Raw genomic sequence first — 17,752 nt, 5'->3', positions numbered from 1 at the left:
AGCATTATGTCAATGGGATGTCCCCACGAGGATAGCAAACCAGACATGTGTGTGTGTGTGTGTGTGTGTGTGTACTTTTTTTTTTTTTCACAAAAATAAACCAGACAGTTAGGCAGTTCTGAAAACTAAAGTGTTACCTCTGCTTGGTCAGGTTGTAATCAGTTTGATGCATATCTCCACATCCAGTGTGGGCATATGAACCCCAGACTTAAATATACCCACCGCCCTGTTTCACTGTGGGTTTGATATATTGCAGTTTATTCTGTTTTGTTTGTCTCCTTACATTAACTCTTCTGCTACTCCCACAAATCTAAAACTTGTAATTATTTATATTATTTCTAGCCACCCACTGTGAAATATTAATGTCTTGGCCAACCCCAAGTGTTTGGCCCTTTTTCTCCTGAGACCACTGCTAAAAGCCATCTTTTGACAGTACTTCTGCTGATTGGATTTTGGCCTTCATTATTTTTTGTATCTGTGATAAGAGAGCTTTTCTGTTTCCCAGTAAACAAAGCTTAAGGTATTCGTCTTCTGGTGGTGTGGCCTTGACCGGTGACAGGCTTTTATTTGTTGCTGAGAAGCCGATGCACTTTGACATATAAAACTTTAGATATCTTTGTGTTATGTGTTCTATTAATGTTTTCCTTCATTTTGTTGAAAAATAGTGAAATGGCAATTGGATTTGAATGGAATTGGAAATGTATAGGATCTTAAATATCTCCTTTTCACATCTTCTGTTTTTAAACATTCCCAAGTCCTTATTTCTAGCTTTACATCAAAATAACACACAACAAAATAATAGATTTTCACTACTGTAAGACTTTTGTACAGCACTCTTTATAACCATTGTTCATAAGTACTTAGGAAAGTTTGGAGGTCAGTAAAAAAAAAAAAATCTAAAGTATTACTAGTGAGACATATGACCAACAAAATGTGGTTTCCTTTCTTGGGGAACATAGCAAGGTTCTTGAAGTATTTGCACAATATTGACTTCAATTCAATTCAATTCAGTTTTATTTATATAGCAACAGTCGCCTCAAAGTGCTTTATATTGTACAGTATTCATTGTACTCAACTCAAAATACAACAGTATTGCGACATAAAAAGGCCTCTGTAATAGCCTAAGCATATGATCTACATAGGCCAAAATTGTTTTTGTTTTTTTGTTTTTTTTGGGGGGGGGGGGTGTTCTTGTTTGTTTGGTTTTTTTTGTTTTGTTTTTTTTATATAGCGTCTGTCTGCTTGTGGGGAAAAAAATAACATGCTGACTTTAATTACTTTCTACTACATTCTACTGTAGGTCCTTTATCCCCCTCTGTAATCCCCCTGGTTCACATTGCATACAGTTTGCATAGCTTGAGAACTCGTTTTTGTGTGTTGTTTTTTTTTTTTTTTTTTTTTTTTTAAATGCAAAATACCATAGGAGAGCCCTGACTTTAGAATAAAAAGCTAAAGTGGTTCCTCATGTCCACTGGTCATATCCACTGCTTAGTAGACATTCCAGATAATGATACTTTATCCTATTAAATTGGGTAGTGGCTCAACATACAACCTGATGCAATAGTTTACCATTATGTTTTTTGTGGGGGGGTTTTGTTGTTGTTGTTGTTGTTTTTATATATATATATATATATATATATATATATATATATATATATATATATATATATATATATATATATATATATATATATATATATATATATATATATATATATTTTTTTTTTTTTTTTTTTTAAGACAAATTTTATTACCACTCTTTGTGTATATTTCACTTTTTTCGGCAAATGAAGTTGGCCAGCAGAAATGAGCAATGAAACACAAGTTCTTAGTTGAGCTTTGAAGGAATGAATGGGTGGTGAATGTTTATAGAGGTACACAGAAACAAATTAGCATGTGTTGTGCAATAGGTTCATTGTTCTCATGCTTAAAGGTCAGTAAACTTGCTCACAGTATTGCTCTAAGCTTCAGCTTTAGAAAGGGGAACACAAGTCAGCACAAAAAACTGAATTATGACCTTTTGCAGTGTTTACTCTGGTTTGCTAAGAGCCTTTTGGAAAATGTTGCATAACAATATCACAACACATTAACATACTGCATCACTGCAAGGTTGCCAGCTGTCTAACATGGATCATGAGATACTAATAAATAGTTTTAGACAACCACTGTCCACTGAGGAGCCCCATTCTAGATTGTAGATGTGCTGCAGGAACTATCACAGAGTCAGTTTTTAGTGCTTAAGCCCATCTTTATTTGGAATTCTGTTTGATATTTTGGAGATTGGTCAGTCCAGTAGTTTTGCATATTTGTAAGATGAAATCATAGAGAAACTTTGTAGGCGTTTAGCTGATAGCAAAATTAAGGCAGAATTCAAAGAGATGTAGTGTGTGAACTTGGTGGCATTGTGGCTAATGTGACATCAGTTTTACCTTTAGGTGGGTTTTTTGAGGGGGGGGGTGGTTTTGGATTTTTTTTGTGTTTGTGTTTGTTTTGCTTTTGTTTTTGTTTTTTAAATTAATCCTTTTGTAGATAGACAATAAATGTCATTCCTATATCGTCATGTAGCAAGCTTTTAAAGAGTGCTTGTTTTAGGTGATCACTGGTGAAGAACATGAAGCTAACATGTTTGTCATACAAAGATGAGAAAACCTGCAAATTATTGTAAGTTTTACAAATTACAGATTTTAACCTAACCACCTGCTACCTACAAGTGAATGAAGTATTAATGAACTTCTGAGATTTAAACATCAGAAGAGCTCCCAAATTGAACACATGTCAAAATCCAGTTTTCTTGTTTTTAGGTACAGACTTTTTTTTTCCTTAGGTCCGTCTCCATGATCATTTTTGAGTGTTTAAGTATTTCAAAAAAGGAGCTCTGAGCTTGTCATATGAACTGACATATTATTTCTTTCTTTTGTGCGTGTGTGTGTGTCCTGCAGGCCCTGTCTTTGATTGTCCTGCCTTTTATTCCAGCATCCAACCTCTTCTTCCCTGTGGGGTTTGTCGTAGCAGAGAGAGTACTTTATGTTCCCAGTATGGGCTTCTGTGTTCTTGTTGCACATGGATTCAAGATGATCTCACATAAAGGGTAGGTTCTTGTCCAAAATGACGTTTAAAAGAAGAATCCCTCAGAAGTGCGAAACTGTTTGTGATATTATGAGTTTCTGTTTGTGGTTACGCTTTTACCCTTTTTTGTTTTTGTTTTGTTTTTTAATGTTGGTGCAGATATTGAGGTTTTGTGAAGATTGTGAAAATGTATATTTAAAATTACATTGATCTGCTTAATAATTTCCTTTGTAGACAATTGAAGAAGATTTCCTGGTTGATGATTGGAGTGCTGCTAACTACGTACACAGTGAAAACTTTTCATAGAAATTGGGACTGGGAGTCAGAATATACTCTCTTTACATCTGCCTTGAAGGTATGATGGAAATGCTGTTTTTGTGGTGGCAGAGTGTCATGTCAGTTTGCCAATGTCTGTAAACACCTTGTGATTAAACTTTTTGAGTAAACCAGAATTAATCGTCCACTGACAAAACTGACGAATGTCTCTTATCGTCATGTCTCTTTTAATTTGTCATCTACTCAGGTTAACAAGAACAATGCCAAGTTGTGGAATAATGTTGGCCACGCTTTAGAAAATCAGAACAATTATGCAAAGGCTTTGCGGTATTTTCTCCAGGCTACTCGAGTCCAACCAGGTGAGACACTTTGATGTCATTCATAAATCATTGAAAAAGGAAGGATGGTTTCATGGAAGTGATGAAAAATCCACTACAGTTTGCAAAATTCTTTCTTAAGAAGATCAACAAATAGTTGATCTTCTTACAAACTATTTGTTTTTTGGTGGAGGATACCAAATGAGGTTACAGTATTTTTCTTTGTGTTGAGAGTAACTGTTTTACTTGTTGTTCTACCTGTTCCAACAGGTATACAAAAACAGAAACACCGTATAATACAGTATAACTGCTTTAAACACTAATATTAAATGAAAAAGACCCAATTACAGTTGAAGTGTAGACATTCAGCTTTAATTTAGTGGGTTGAATAAAAAGATTGCATAAAAATGTGAGGAACTAAAGCATTTTTAAACACAGTCTCTTCATTTCAGGGACTCAACTTTCATTTCAATTTCATTTCTAATGAAACTTCATTTCAAATACTTAGTTGGGTTTCCTCCATTTTAATGCCAGGTCTATACTGCAGCAGCTTTCAGTTGCTTTTTGTTTGTGTGCCTTTCTGTCTGAAGTTTAGTCTTCAACACGTGAAATGCATGCTCGATTGGGTTAAGATCAAATGTCTGACTTGGCTATTCAAGAATATTCCACTTGTTTGCTTTAATAAACTCCTGGGTTGTTTTGGCTGTATGTTGTGAAATGCCGCCCAATTATTTAACTTCATTCAGCTCATTTTGGGCAGACAGTAGGTCTCTAAATACCTCAGAATTCCTTCGGCTGCTTCTGTCCTGTGTCACATCATCAGTATTACCTAATGTCCCAGTGCCACTGGCAGCCGTGAACGCCCAAGCCATCACAGTGCCTCTTCCCGGGTTTTACAGATGATGTGGTTTGCTTTGGATCGTGAGCTGTTCCATGCCTTTTCCCATACTTTTTTCTTGCCATCATTCTGGTAGAGGCTGATCTTGTTTTCATCTGTACAAAGAATGTTTTTCCAGAACTGTGCTGGCTTTTTTAGATATTCAATCTAGCCTTTCTATTCTTGAGGCTTATGAGTGGCTTGCCCCTTGCAGTGAACCCTCCGTGATTACTTTAATGCAGTCTTATCTTTATGGTAAATTTGGATATCAATACACCTACCTCCTGGGGGAGCATTGCTCACTTGATTGGCTGTTGTGAAGGGGTTTCTCTTCACCATAGAAATAATTCTGCAATCAATTGCTTTCTTTTTCAGGATGTACCAAGCTGTAAATTTTGCCACTCCTAATATTGTAGCAATTTCTCAGATGGGTTTTTCTGTTTTCGGAGCTTAAGGATGGCTTGTTTCACCTGCGTGGATAGCTGCTCTGACCGCATGTTGTCGGTTCACAGCACAGTCTTTCAGATGGAAGCACCAGACCTCAGATCAGCTCCCAGGCCTTTTATCTGCTTAATTGATAATGACAAAACAAAGGAATTGCCCACACCTGCCCATGAAATGGCCTTTGAGTCAACTGTCAAATTACTTTAGGTTCCTTTAAAAAGAGGGTTGCACATGTTAAAGAGCTGAAACTCCTAAACCCTTCGTCCAATTTGAATGTGGATACCCTCAAAGGAAAACTGTGTCCATGTCCACTATATAACTCTAATTAGAATGTTTCAGTGAGAGAGAGAGATCTATTCTTGCCATTAACCATTGTGAGCATGAAAATGTTTGTTGAATGAAAAAGAATCAAAGAAAAGTCCCTTACATTGTTCAGCTGATCTTTCTACTGTTTATGGTAGACTAAACCATCTATCAGTCTACATGAAGGAAATTAGCCTTTGTGCTCTAGCCCATTAGTGCTCTACCCATGGTGTAGCCAAAAAGACCCATAACAGTCCTCAGGCCTATTTACTTTTCTGCCAGAAACCATGTTTTATGTCTGTCATGTAAATAACCTCAGTTTCACGGGTGGCTGGATACAACCGCAAGAAAGTAATTCTAGCTTGAGATGGTCAGAGGTTCTCATTGTACTTCTCATAACATTGTTCATTTTTCAATTTGTAGGAATAGTAAGCAAGTACAAGTCATTGTGCTTTTTGATTATCCTATTTCAGGGTATAATTTTTGCTAATTTTGTTTGTCATGTAGAATTAGTTGTAAGGTTTTTTTGTTTTGTTTTTTCTTTCTTATTTAAAAATGCACACAGCAACTATTGTACAATAGTTGCACTTACACAAGATACCATTTTTCCTCTTCAAATTCAAACAGCAAATCAAGGAAGCTTATACAGTGTGTGAAATACTTATTTGATTCCCTGCTGAGTTTTTCTCCCTTGCAAACAAATGAATAATCTCAAATTTTTATGGTAGTTTCATTTTAATGGAGAGAGACAGAATGTCAACTAAAAAACAAATCCAAAGGTGTCTGCATGTCACGGAGTAAAATAAGTACTTGATCTCTAAGCAAAATATGACTTCGTACCCTAGTATTTTTTGTACGGTAAGATTGTTATTGGAGCACTTTTGCCTTTATTGGATTGTGGAGCAATGAAGGACAGGAAATTAGGAAGAAAGAGAGAGGCCTCTCTAAATCCTTTGTTTGTTGGCTTCTGCTTGGCATCTCAAAGCTTCAGTTCCCTTGACAGATTTTCTATAGGATTAAAATCTGGATGCTTAGTACTCCACTCCATGACCTTAATGTGCTTCTTCTTTAGCCACTCCTTTGTTGCCTTGGCAGCATGTTTTCGGTCATTGTGATGCTGGAAGAACCATCCAAGACCTTTCTTCAGTGTTCTGGCTGAAAAAAGGAGGTTCTCATCCAAATTTCTACAGTATACGTTCCATCCATTGGCCCCTCAATGCAATAAATTGTCAATACACTTGGCAGAAATACAGCCTCAAAGGTTAATGTTTCCACCTCTGTGCTTGATTGTGGGGATGGGGTTCTTTGAGTCATACTCAGCATTTCTCTTTTTTCAAACACAACCGATGCTAAAGAGCTTGATTTTGATTTCATCTGACCACAGCACTTTCTCCCAAACCTTCTCTGAATCATTACGTGTTAAATGGCAAGGTTAAGACAGGCGTATAGATCTGCCTTCTTGAATAGGGGGACACTTGTGGGCACTGCAAGATTTCAGTCCATTACAACGTAGTGTGTTACCAGTGGTGTTCTTGGTGACTGTGGTCCCAAGCACCTAACAAGCACATATAAGCGCAGACAGCCAGGATGTAGTTTTGGGCTGATCTTCCACCTTTCATGTAATGTATTTTTTCTGGATTTTTGGCTGATATGTTGTCTCTCTATTAAAATGAAACTACCGTAAAATTTAGAGACTTCATTTCTTTGTGAGCAAACTTATTTAAACCCCTGCTGAATTTATAATTATTTCCCCACTGTAGGTAATCACTGCTTACATTATTGCTTGACTCTTCCAAAAACTCTTAACAACTATGTCAAGTGGTAAGCCAGTAATGTGACTTCAGATTGCATTGATAGTGTATCATAAACTGTTTGAACTACTACTTCCAACCTCTTTCATTTAAGTTTTGGTAAAGTAGGAACTTGTTTTAACAAAGATGTTGTGCATTGCTCAAAAGACCTAAGCTGTCTGTTAATGCATTTGCTTGTTTTCCTATAGTCAGGGGAACAAAAACAATCAATGGGAAATTGTAAAATTTGATTAAAAATGAAGGAGGATAGACGACAATAGACTAAAGTATGGCAAAGATTCAAAGAAAAAACACAGAATATTGAGAAATTAAATGTAGGCTCCATCAAATGGGCTGCAAATTCACATGTAACAGGGTGTTTTTGTGTAATGAAGTTAACTCAATGATTTAATTCGGCAGCAGTTTAGAAGAAATGAAAAGGGTGACTGTTGGAAGATTAAATGCTTACATAGTAACACTCTTGGCTAAAAATATGACCAAAAAAATCCCCTGGACATCTAGTTCAGTTGAAAGTCCAACAAGCTTTTTTTAAACTTCTCTTGACACATAGTTAATAGGCAGCCAGTTGTTATGAGTCCATTCATTATACTCTAAGATCTCATGACTGCAGTCAAACAGGCCAAAAGTGTAATCCTACTATCTAAAGTGTATCATTTCGACATCTTGGGCATCTGTCTGTGTTTTTGTTTTTGTTTTAATTTGTGCTTAATGCCTTAGTTTAGAGGAAGCCTACCATAAACTGAGATATCAACAGCTTTGCCGGTTCATCACCCACAAGTGTTTCCCCAAGATTAGCAATGTAAACACATTTTCCCAGCGAGGATTTCCTGCTCTGCTAATCAAGCATCAGTTCTGGCTTTACAAACTGACCTCTTTTAAAGCTTAATTTTTCTTACGTCTTCCCAGAAGGATTAAATAAGCTCCTCAAAATAATGTTGCTTGTTTTGTCTTACACTATTGATGTTATATTTGAAAATCATTTATATTTTCTAGTCATGTTTAGCATTAGTTGGTATTTAATATAGTCATGTTTAGTAAATGTGTTAAAACACACATAAACAGATTGGGTAGGATTTTGTTTTCTCACTGCACTTTCTCATTCTTCTTGTTGCTGCAGATGATATTGGTGCTCATATGAATGTTGGAAGAACCTACAAGAACTTGAACAAGTCCAAAGAGGCAGAAAAGGCTTACTTGGTTGCCAAATCCCTCATGCCGCAGGTATTTAATCATTTACGTTTTTTTGTTTTTTCTGCTTCCATTTATGCAATTGTTACTCATTCCTGGCTGTAAGGTTCATTGTAGCCATTGTTTACCACCTGATGGTGGCAGATCATGCAGCATACAATAGCCTTTCAGTCATATCATGGAAAACTTTAATTATATATAACGAACGTAGGCATGATGTTGATGAATTATAGTTATTTTGCTTATTTAATTACAATGTTAGGATCAACACTTACAGGATTTTTCCTGGCTCAGATATGGGGTTTCTGGGGTGACTATACCTTACATGGCAGAAACATTAGTAAATATCCTTGTTATTTTAACTCCATTTTCAGTAAATAAGTAAACAACAATTAACAAAACTGGTTGAAAAAGCAAAAATAGCTGTCTTATAATGCTAGGGACTTGGGTCTGGTCAAAATTTTACTGGGGGTACCAAGTTCTTCTATTCAGGAAAACAACCTTCCCAGGATAAAAGCAATGATAGTGATAAGAGTTATAGTTGCAAGGCGCATTACCCAGAAAGGCCTGAGCCAAAAAAACAGGGACTAGAAATCTGCATTAAAATCGAATCTCTCATAACAGACTGTAATACGATGATGTGGCAGATTTTTTTTCCACTCCCTTCTAATTCTCTACTTTATTTGATGTTACACAAGCTTTGATTTTAATGAAATGTTGTTTGTCCACTCATTAGGTTATTCCTGGTAAGAAGTATGCGACGCGTGTTGCCCCAAACCATCTCAATGTTTACATAAACCTAGCAAATCTGATCCGGGCCAATGATTCGCGGCTGGAGGAGGCTGATCAGCTCTACCGGCAAGCAATAAGCATGAGACCAGACTTCAAACAAGCTTACATCAGCAGGCATGTTTTGTTTTGATTTTTTTTAACTCTTTATCTGTCAGATAAAGAGTTAAAATGGCACACATATTCTTTAATAAATGAATAAATTCTTGATCTTAAATGTATTACTGTCAAGCATTTGTACTGAGACATTCCCCTTATCTCAAATTTTGTTTTTCAAGTAATGTAGTAATGTGTTAAAGTGTTTTTTGCATTATCACCTCTATATTTATTTATTTATTTGTTTTACACTTTTTGACTCAGAGGAGAACTGCTTCTCAAGATGAACAAGCTTACAGAAGCCCGGGATGCCTATCTCAGAGCCTTGGAGCTTGATCACACCAATGCTGACCTGTGGTATAACCTGGCCATCGTCTACATTGAGATGAAAGACCCATCTGAAGCCCTGAAGAACTTCAACCATGCCCTGGAGCTCAACCCACGCCACAAGCTGGCACTCTTTAACTCAGCACTTCTCATGCAGGAGTCTGGTGAGTGTAATGAGGATATAAATAATTTAACTCCAGTCTCCAACTGAAGTAAAAGCATGATTGTTCCTCATAAGAAGAATGAGGAGAGCCTTACTTGTCACTTGTTAAAGGACATAACCTTGTATTACCTTTAGGGTGTAACCAGATGCTTATTTTGAAGTGCAATGTACTGACAGATGTTCTTAGCCAAGTTTCTGTTCATTCATCCTTCATCAGCTCAGTGACAAAAGTGTTTGCTAGTTTCTCCACCCCTGTACTTTTTTCTTTTTTTTTTTTTTTAAACACAGATGGCAAAACCCTAATATCAGTTGTAATGACTCAGCATGGGAAAAGAAACACAACTCACAATAATTTCTATTGACAGCTCCATTAGGTTTTCTTAGTGTACAGGTGATTAGCTGACCTGCTGGTCATATTAACTTTATACTAGACAGACACTGTTATTTACTTTAAATCCATCAGCGAACAGCAAACTAACCTGTTTATCCTGCACTAACTTGCAGAGTATTTCCATTCAACCGTTAAATAACACAGTTGGTCTACCTTTGTTTGTTTTGCAGCAGATTTCACAATATCACAAAAAAACAATGTCACATGTACGACCCAGTATCTGATTTTAAAACATGAGGACTTGCGCTTTAAATTTCCATTTTATCAAATCCCACTGAGCAGTCCTTACCTTTAAATCTAACCTCTCTTCTTCCTCTCCTCTCCTGTCTTTGTACATCATTACTTCCCACCTCTGTTTTTAAATGACCCACCAAACTACTGCTGGAACATTGCTGCCGCAGGTCAATCAGAACGCGTTACTGATTGTAAGGGGCTAAACATATCAAGTACAGCACTTTTTTTAAAAAAGAATTTCTTGCAGAATTATTCGAAAAACATTAGCAATTACTTTATTAGTTAAGTTCATCAGAGCATGTTTCCACTTTCCTTTTGTAAGACCTTGTCAAACAGTTTGTATTTCGGGGAATTCTTGGTTCAACAGGTCTGGCAGTAATCGGGCCTGGCTCTAGCAAGTGAAATCGAATTCAGCTTTTCAAAAGATGCATGCTATATGATTAGTTGAGATAATCTTTTTTTCCTGAATAAATTCGATTGTCATTTTAAAAACTTCTAATTTTTTTTCCTCAGAGTATCTTTGTCTAATATTAAGATTAGTTTTATGCAAATGTGCAAAAAGAACAAGAAATCCAGAAGAAGGCAAATATTTATTTTCCCTGTGTAAGAGTTGTGAGTTGGCAGGAGCCTATCCCAGCTACCATGGATAAATGGATGCAAGGATGGACAGATGGATAGCTCTGTATATGATCCGTAGTTGTCTGTCAGTTCTGACACCAAGAGCAATAAGTCCACAATCTTTTCTACCGTAGATAAATAGACATACGTTGTAAGACAAATTAATTTCAATAAAGGTTAGCTTAACAGTTTGTTGTTGTAAAATAGTGTCATAGCTTCCAGTACAGTCTCTCATAAATTCTGCAGTCTGATTTTTTAAATAAGCTGAAAACCCATGCACATATTAACTCTCACAAACCTCCTTCCCTCAGGTTTTTGAATTGTGGATTCCATACTAATATATCAATATTAGCAAAATTTGGGGGAGAAAAGTCAATTAATCCACATTTCAATACATGAAAAACCTTGGTTCAATCACTGGTGGTGCTGACTATCCACTCAGTGCCCTTAAGCGATTGTGGAAAAGAGACATAACAAAATCACAAAACCTCAAACTGTGAAAAAAGATTGTAAATCATGTTTACTGCAAAGTCTGTTTCCAATGGATTTTGTCACATTTAGCCATTATTGTTTTAAACTTTTTCATGCCAACTAAGGGAAAAAAAATCTTGCACAATGCACATAAAAGCACCTTTTGTGGTTGAATATCAACGTTTGATTACCCAAAGTCACCCTGTGCTTTGTGTCCGTTTGCTGTGACAGGTGAGCCTAAGTTCTGGCCTGAAGCCAATCGTCGTTTCCTCACCTATGTGGAGGAGGAGCCTGACGATGCCAATGGCTATTTCAATCTTGGCATGCTGGCCATGGATGCAAATGAAAATGCAGCAGCTGAGCGGTGGATGCGCAAAGCCATTGGTCTGCAGGCTGGTTTCCGCAGTGCTCTGTTTAACCTAGCTTTGCTCTACTCTCAATCAAAACGTGAAGTCGACGCATTACCTGTGTTGGATGAGTTGCTACACCACCATCCAGAGCACATCAAGGGCCTAATCCTTAAGGGTGACATCCTCATGAATCACAAGAAGGACACCCGTGGTGCAAAGGCCTGTTTTGAGCGTATTTTACGCATGGACCCCACCAATGTCCAAGGGAAGCACAACTTGTGCGTGGTGTACTTTGAGGAGCGCGACCTGCCACGGGCCGAGCGATGCCTGGAGGAAACGCTGGCCCTGGCACCAAATGAGGAGTATGTGCGTCGCCACTTGAGTATTGTACGTAGTAAAATGGCTGCCATGAGTGCAGCAGGCCAACCACTGTCTTCAGCTACCACTGAGGGAGCAACCACGGAGGGGGTAGCTGCATCATCCAAGGAGGAAGTGCTGCAGAGTGTTAAGGAGGGCACGGAAGAGGCTGCTGTGGGTGGAGAGGAAGGGAGGGGTGTTGATGCAGTTGGAAAGGAGGTTGGGGATGAGAAGAATGAGCGGAAATCCTCTACAGAAAGTGTCAGAGGTGTGGGTGTGGACCAATCAAAATCTTTAGATAATAGCCAGTCTGACAAGCGGACTAAGGGTAAGTCCACTAAGGACATTAAAGATATAGAGAAAAAAAGAGCAGCTGCCTTGAAGAGACTAGAGGAGATTGAGCGCATATTGAGTGGTGATTGACATTGTTGCGATTTTTAGCTGGACTACTTTTCTAGAGCTCTTTAATGCTCCAACTAAGACTTCTCCCCTTTAGCAATGTGTAATCATAATCAATTATCACTTTATTTCTTTGATTTGTCTGCTTTCACAGGCCACTCAGTATTGTCTGCTGGTTTAACATTAATTATTTAAGGGAAATTTTGATCTGCACATGAAATTCACAACATTAACAGTAAAATTAAGCACAAAGCAAACTTGGGATGATCTATTTAAAGCTTATGTAGATGCCTATGTGTGCATATGTGCTTTTTCTGAATGTGATCACATATCATAGATTGGTAGTAGTTGTTTGTTTTTTTTGTTTTTTTCATTTGTAATCATTGTTTATCACTGGATTTCTTTTTTTTTTTTTTTTTTTTTTTTTTGTCTCACCAAGATGTGAGTCATTGCGCTATTGTTTTTAAAAACAGAATGATTGTATCGTGGACAATTAAGGGAAGTGACATGTTTGCCAGATTTCCTCAAAGCAGGATTATATCTGCAGAGTTTGCCCCCTCAAAATAAACCATACGGTGAACAAAATGACTCCATACTACACTGACATCAGGCATATGTGTATTCCATTGCAGCAACATTTGTTAATCTTTATTGATCTCACTCAGTACTTCCTGCTACTGCATCATCAGCCAGTACTCCTTGCAGTCTTTACCTCAAAATTTCATTGTGAACCTATCTAAAGATATTTATCTTATTCCTTTTGTCACATTACCCATCCCTCCCCCTAACATCTCTACAGCTGGCTCCTATGCTTCAGACACCATGGCCCCATTAGAGATGTTTTGGATGTTTGTTTTTTTTTTTGTTTTTTCCCCCCCCCCTCCGTCTTTCCCAGTAAACTCCCATAGACATTGCTTTGACGTTGGCGAGACCCATTTTATATGACTGTCAACAGTGACGCACAGTCATCCTCAGCGTCATGCGTTCTTCATTTTCCAAAGGTCCTTTCACATCAGAAGAAAGGGGGGGGGGGGGATTTTCAGAGCACATTTGAAAATCCATCCGAAAATGGATCTCGACATACTTCTCTACAGTCATGATTTTTATTTTTTTGTTTTATCTTGCTGGGACTGAAACATTATTGTGGTGTTCAACATTTTCAAATTTTGATAATAGACCTTGGCTCTTTTTTTGTCATTACACCACTATAAAACCCTGTGGCTGATTGGCTACTGTTCAAGAGGTCTGATGCTTAAATCAGTAATGGTGAGGAAGTGACAAGCTAGAATACTACCTGGTACTGCAAATTGTTACTGTCACAGCCATCTACAGAAGCCGTGATAGTCATGAAGAGCAGCCTATTGACTGCTGTTGTGTCATCCGTGTACAATTCATTGCTCAAAGTAAGCAGAAGTTTTTTTCCTGTGAGGTGACAGCTGTGTCTTCACAGCTCCCAGCATGATGTGGTTTCTCTTCACAGTGCCGTAATTTGTTTCAGCAAATTGTTTTGCTTGGTACTTTTTTTTTAATTTTTATTTTTTTAATTTCACATAGGAGATCTGATTACTGTAGATTAGGAGTATTGTAGTGGTACTACAAAATCTTGCTATGCATTGTGTGACCCTGAAAGTCTATGTACATACATTTACAGGATATTGTATCCAGTGTTATTTATTATTTTGATATGCTCTAGATGTTTTTGTTTACCAGTGGTAATGGTTTCATTTCAAGGTGCATTATTTAGTCTCTGCAAATTTGTGTGTATCGTCACATGTTTTTTTTTTTTGTTTTTTTTAAAGTCCTGGATTTCAGTAGAGTTCATGTCAGTGTTAAACATGTACGAAATCATTCAACTGGCTGTCCAGTTAAACAAGTACAGTTTGGAACAAGGATGCATCCAGTTTGCCACGACTTCTGTTTCGCCTCATCTTGAGTAATTTTTTTGTAAGATTTTTTTTTTTGTTTGTTTTGTTTTGGTTTTTTTTTTTTTTTTTTTATCTATTGGTGGTGGGGGTGTCGGTTATTAAATAAAACGAGCTGAAAACTCTGTGCCTGTTCTTCTGTGTGTGTTACTAACGTACAGTAAATGTTCTTGAAATGGATTGATCCTACTGATTTGCTGCAGAAAATTTCAGTCTTTGAAAAAGGAAGCTATCACTAGAGGTGCCTTAAACCTGTGTTTCTTCTAATGGCTAATGGGGGGGGTGGGTCCTGTGGTTGCAAAAAGGTTCAAGGTTGTGTAGAAGTCTAAAGTAAACAAAAATTACAAAATTTAAAGAGTAATTTATTTTTTTCCCACTGCTGTCGAATTTAACTGCAGGGTGACATGCAAGGAGGAGATGTTTTGATCGGTCTCAAAACATTTCACCACAGCAGTATGACGCAAAAGTCAATTAGTCAATTACTCTGACCTGGGGTTAAAAAAAACAACAACTTTTGTACAGTGTAGGAATAAAACATCACATGACAACAAAGCAAAAATTCTTCAACACTTTGAACTGTGCCAGGGCCAAATCTGTCAGCCTGAGAGGAACAGAGTGTAAATGTCAGTAGCTGCCAGTCAAAATGTGCCTTTCATGCATTGTGATGTACTGTTGGCCCCAAAGCCTTGTGCTGTCCAAATATACCGGCTGTGTGTTCTGAGATTATCTTGTCAAAAGATATGTGAAAAACTCAGAGATTTTTTTTTTCACAAGAACTTTTCTTTTCAACCATAAAAACTGACTGCAAAGTTATATGCATTCAGGTTTTCATAATGTCATAGAAAGTGACCTTAGTGAAGGTTACAAATGATCGTCTTATGGCCTCTTACAATGGATTCACTGTCCTGCTAGACCTCAGTGCAGTGTTTGATACTGTCGATCCTAATATCCTTTAAGAGCGATTAGAGCAGTGTTTCCCAACCACTGTGGCGTGGCACATAGGTGTGCTGTGAGAAATGACCAGGTGTGCCATGGAAGATTATCTGGTTCCACCTGATTAGTACTCTAAGCAATCGGCATGAGTAATGGGTAAAGCAATTACATTCTCTTCCACTAGAGGGCACACACTAAAGTTAATTATGGAGTTCCACAGGGTTCAGTGCTAGGACCAGTTTTGTTTATGCTTCGCTTAGGCAGTATCATCAGAAGGTATAGCATACATTTTCACTGCTATGCAGATGACACAACTTTATCTATCCATGAAGCCAGATAACACGCACCAATTAGTTAAAATGCAGGAATGTCTTTCCTATTTCAGTAGCGGCCAGGTGAGATGCTCTACAGCAGAGAACAGGAGCAGCGAGCATGTCATTCGTCCTGTCTTCCTTCTCTCACCCCAACCGGTTGCAGCAGATGGCCTGTTAAAAGGGAGTTTTTTTCCTTCCCACTGTCGCCAAAGTACTTGCTCATAGGAGGTCATATGATTGTTTTTCTCTATGCACTATTCTAGGATTCACAAAGGATTAGAAAAATGTGTGCTTTATTGTCAGACTATTTTCCAATCCATATTATACCTACAAGTCAAACATTTTCACTGTTAGGGATATTTTTTCTTTATTTCTCACACATTCACTTAAAACAAAACAAACAAGCAAAATAAACATTTTTATTTCATATATTTTGCACGGCGTCAACACGTTAGCGCCGTGCAGCCCCACACACGGGCCGATCTGTGCTAACTCGCTAGAGGAGATTTGCCACGTTAATGCGGTTATGCCGTTAACGTCATTTTAACGAGATTAACACTGACAGCACTAATATATAAATATATATATATATGTATGTATATATATATATATATATATATATATGTATGTGTGTGTGTGTGTGTGTGTGTGCATATATATATATATATATACAGGGTGGGCCATTTATATGGATACACCGTAATAGCATGGGAATGGTTGGTGATATTAAAGTCGTGTTTGTGGCACATTAGTATATGTGAGGGGGCAAACTCCTCAAGATGGGTGGTGACCATGGTGGCCATTTAGAAGTCGGCCATCTTGGATACAACTTTTGTTTTTTCAATAGGAAGAGGGCCATGTGACACATCAAACTTATTGGTAATGTCATAAGAAAAACAATGGTGTGCTTGGTTTCAACGTAACTTTATTCTTTCATGAGTTATTTACAAGTTTCTGACCACTTATAAAATGTGTTCAATGTGCTGCCCATTGTGTTGGATTGTCAATGCAACCCTCTTCTCCACACTCTTCACACACTGATAGCAACACCGCAGGAGAAATGCCAGCACAGGCATCCAGTATCCGTGGTTTCAGGTGCTGCACATCTCGTATCTTCACACCATAGACAATTGCCTTCAGATGACCCCAAAGATAAAAGTCTAAGGGGGTCGGATTGGGAGACCTTGGGGGCCATTCAACTGGCCCATGACGACCAATCCACTTTCCAGGAAACTGTTCATCTAGGAATGCTTGGACCTGGCACCCATAATGTGGTGGTGCACCATCTTGCTGGAAAAACTCAGGGAATGTGCCAGCTTCAGTACATAAAGAGGGAAACACATCATCATGTAGCAATTTCAAATGCCCAGTGGCCTTGAGGTTTCCATTGATGAAGAATGGACCCACTATCGTTGTACCCCATATACCACACCAAACCATCACTTTTGTTGTTCCAACAGTCTTGGAGGGATCCATCCAATGTGGGTTAGTGTCAGACCAATAGCGGTGGTTTTGTTTGTTAACTTCACCATTCACATAAAAGTTTGCCTCATCACTGAACAAAATCTTCTGCGTGAACTGAGGGTCCTGTTCCAATTTTTGTTTTGCCCATTCTGCAAATTCTGTGCGCTGATCTGGGTCATCCTCGTTGAGATGCTGCAGTAGCTGGAGTTTGTAAGGGTGCCATTTGTGAGTAGCTAATATCCGCCGAAGGGATGTTCGACTAATGCCACACTCCAGTGACATGCGGCGAGTGCTACGCTGTGGGCTCTTGCTGAATGAAGCTAGGACAGCCACTGATGTTTCTTCATTAGTGACAGTTTTCTTGCGTCCACATTTTGGCAAATCCAACACTGAACCAGTTTCACGAAACTTAGCAAGCAGTTTGCTAACTGTAGCATGGGAGATGGGTGGTCTCGTAGGGCGTCTTGCATTGAAATCTCCTGCAATGACCCAGTTACTGCGTTCACCAGATATCAACACAATTTCGATCCGCTCCTCACGTGTTAACCTCTTCGACATGTCAATGGCTGTGAACACAGAGAAACTTGTAAATAACTCATGAAAGAATAAAGTTACGTTGAAACCAAGCACACCATTGTTTTT

The 17,752-nt window shown here is 38.0% G+C and overlaps 1 protein-coding gene across 2 annotated transcripts in view; it reads left to right on the top strand.

Annotated features, from left to right (window-relative positions):
* The window catches only part of tmtc3 (transmembrane O-mannosyltransferase targeting cadherins 3), a 30,662-nt gene extending 15,978 nt beyond the window's left edge, over positions 1 to 14,684 (top strand). For both annotated transcript variants that reach the window (XM_063479120.1, XM_063479121.1), the window contains exons 8-14: positions 2,940 to 3,088; positions 3,301 to 3,421; positions 3,590 to 3,701; positions 8,212 to 8,315; positions 9,019 to 9,188; positions 9,432 to 9,658; positions 11,603 to 14,684. In XM_063479120.1, the coding sequence (XP_063335190.1) occupies positions 2,940 to 3,088; positions 3,301 to 3,421; positions 3,590 to 3,701; positions 8,212 to 8,315; positions 9,019 to 9,188; positions 9,432 to 9,658; positions 11,603 to 12,501 (1,782 nt within the window). In that variant the 3' untranslated portion in view covers positions 12,502 to 14,684. The remainder of the gene's footprint in view (positions 1 to 2,939; positions 3,089 to 3,300; positions 3,422 to 3,589; positions 3,702 to 8,211; positions 8,316 to 9,018; positions 9,189 to 9,431; positions 9,659 to 11,602) is intronic.
* The last annotated feature ends 3,068 nt before the right edge of the window (positions 14,685 to 17,752 follow it).

Source organism: Pelmatolapia mariae, linkage group LG7 (genome assembly GCF_036321145.2).
Source record: "Pelmatolapia mariae isolate MD_Pm_ZW linkage group LG7, Pm_UMD_F_2, whole genome shotgun sequence".
NCBI classification, from domain to species: domain Eukaryota; kingdom Metazoa; phylum Chordata; class Actinopteri; order Cichliformes; family Cichlidae; genus Pelmatolapia; species Pelmatolapia mariae.
This window is presented reverse-complemented; position numbering and strand designations above follow the sequence as displayed.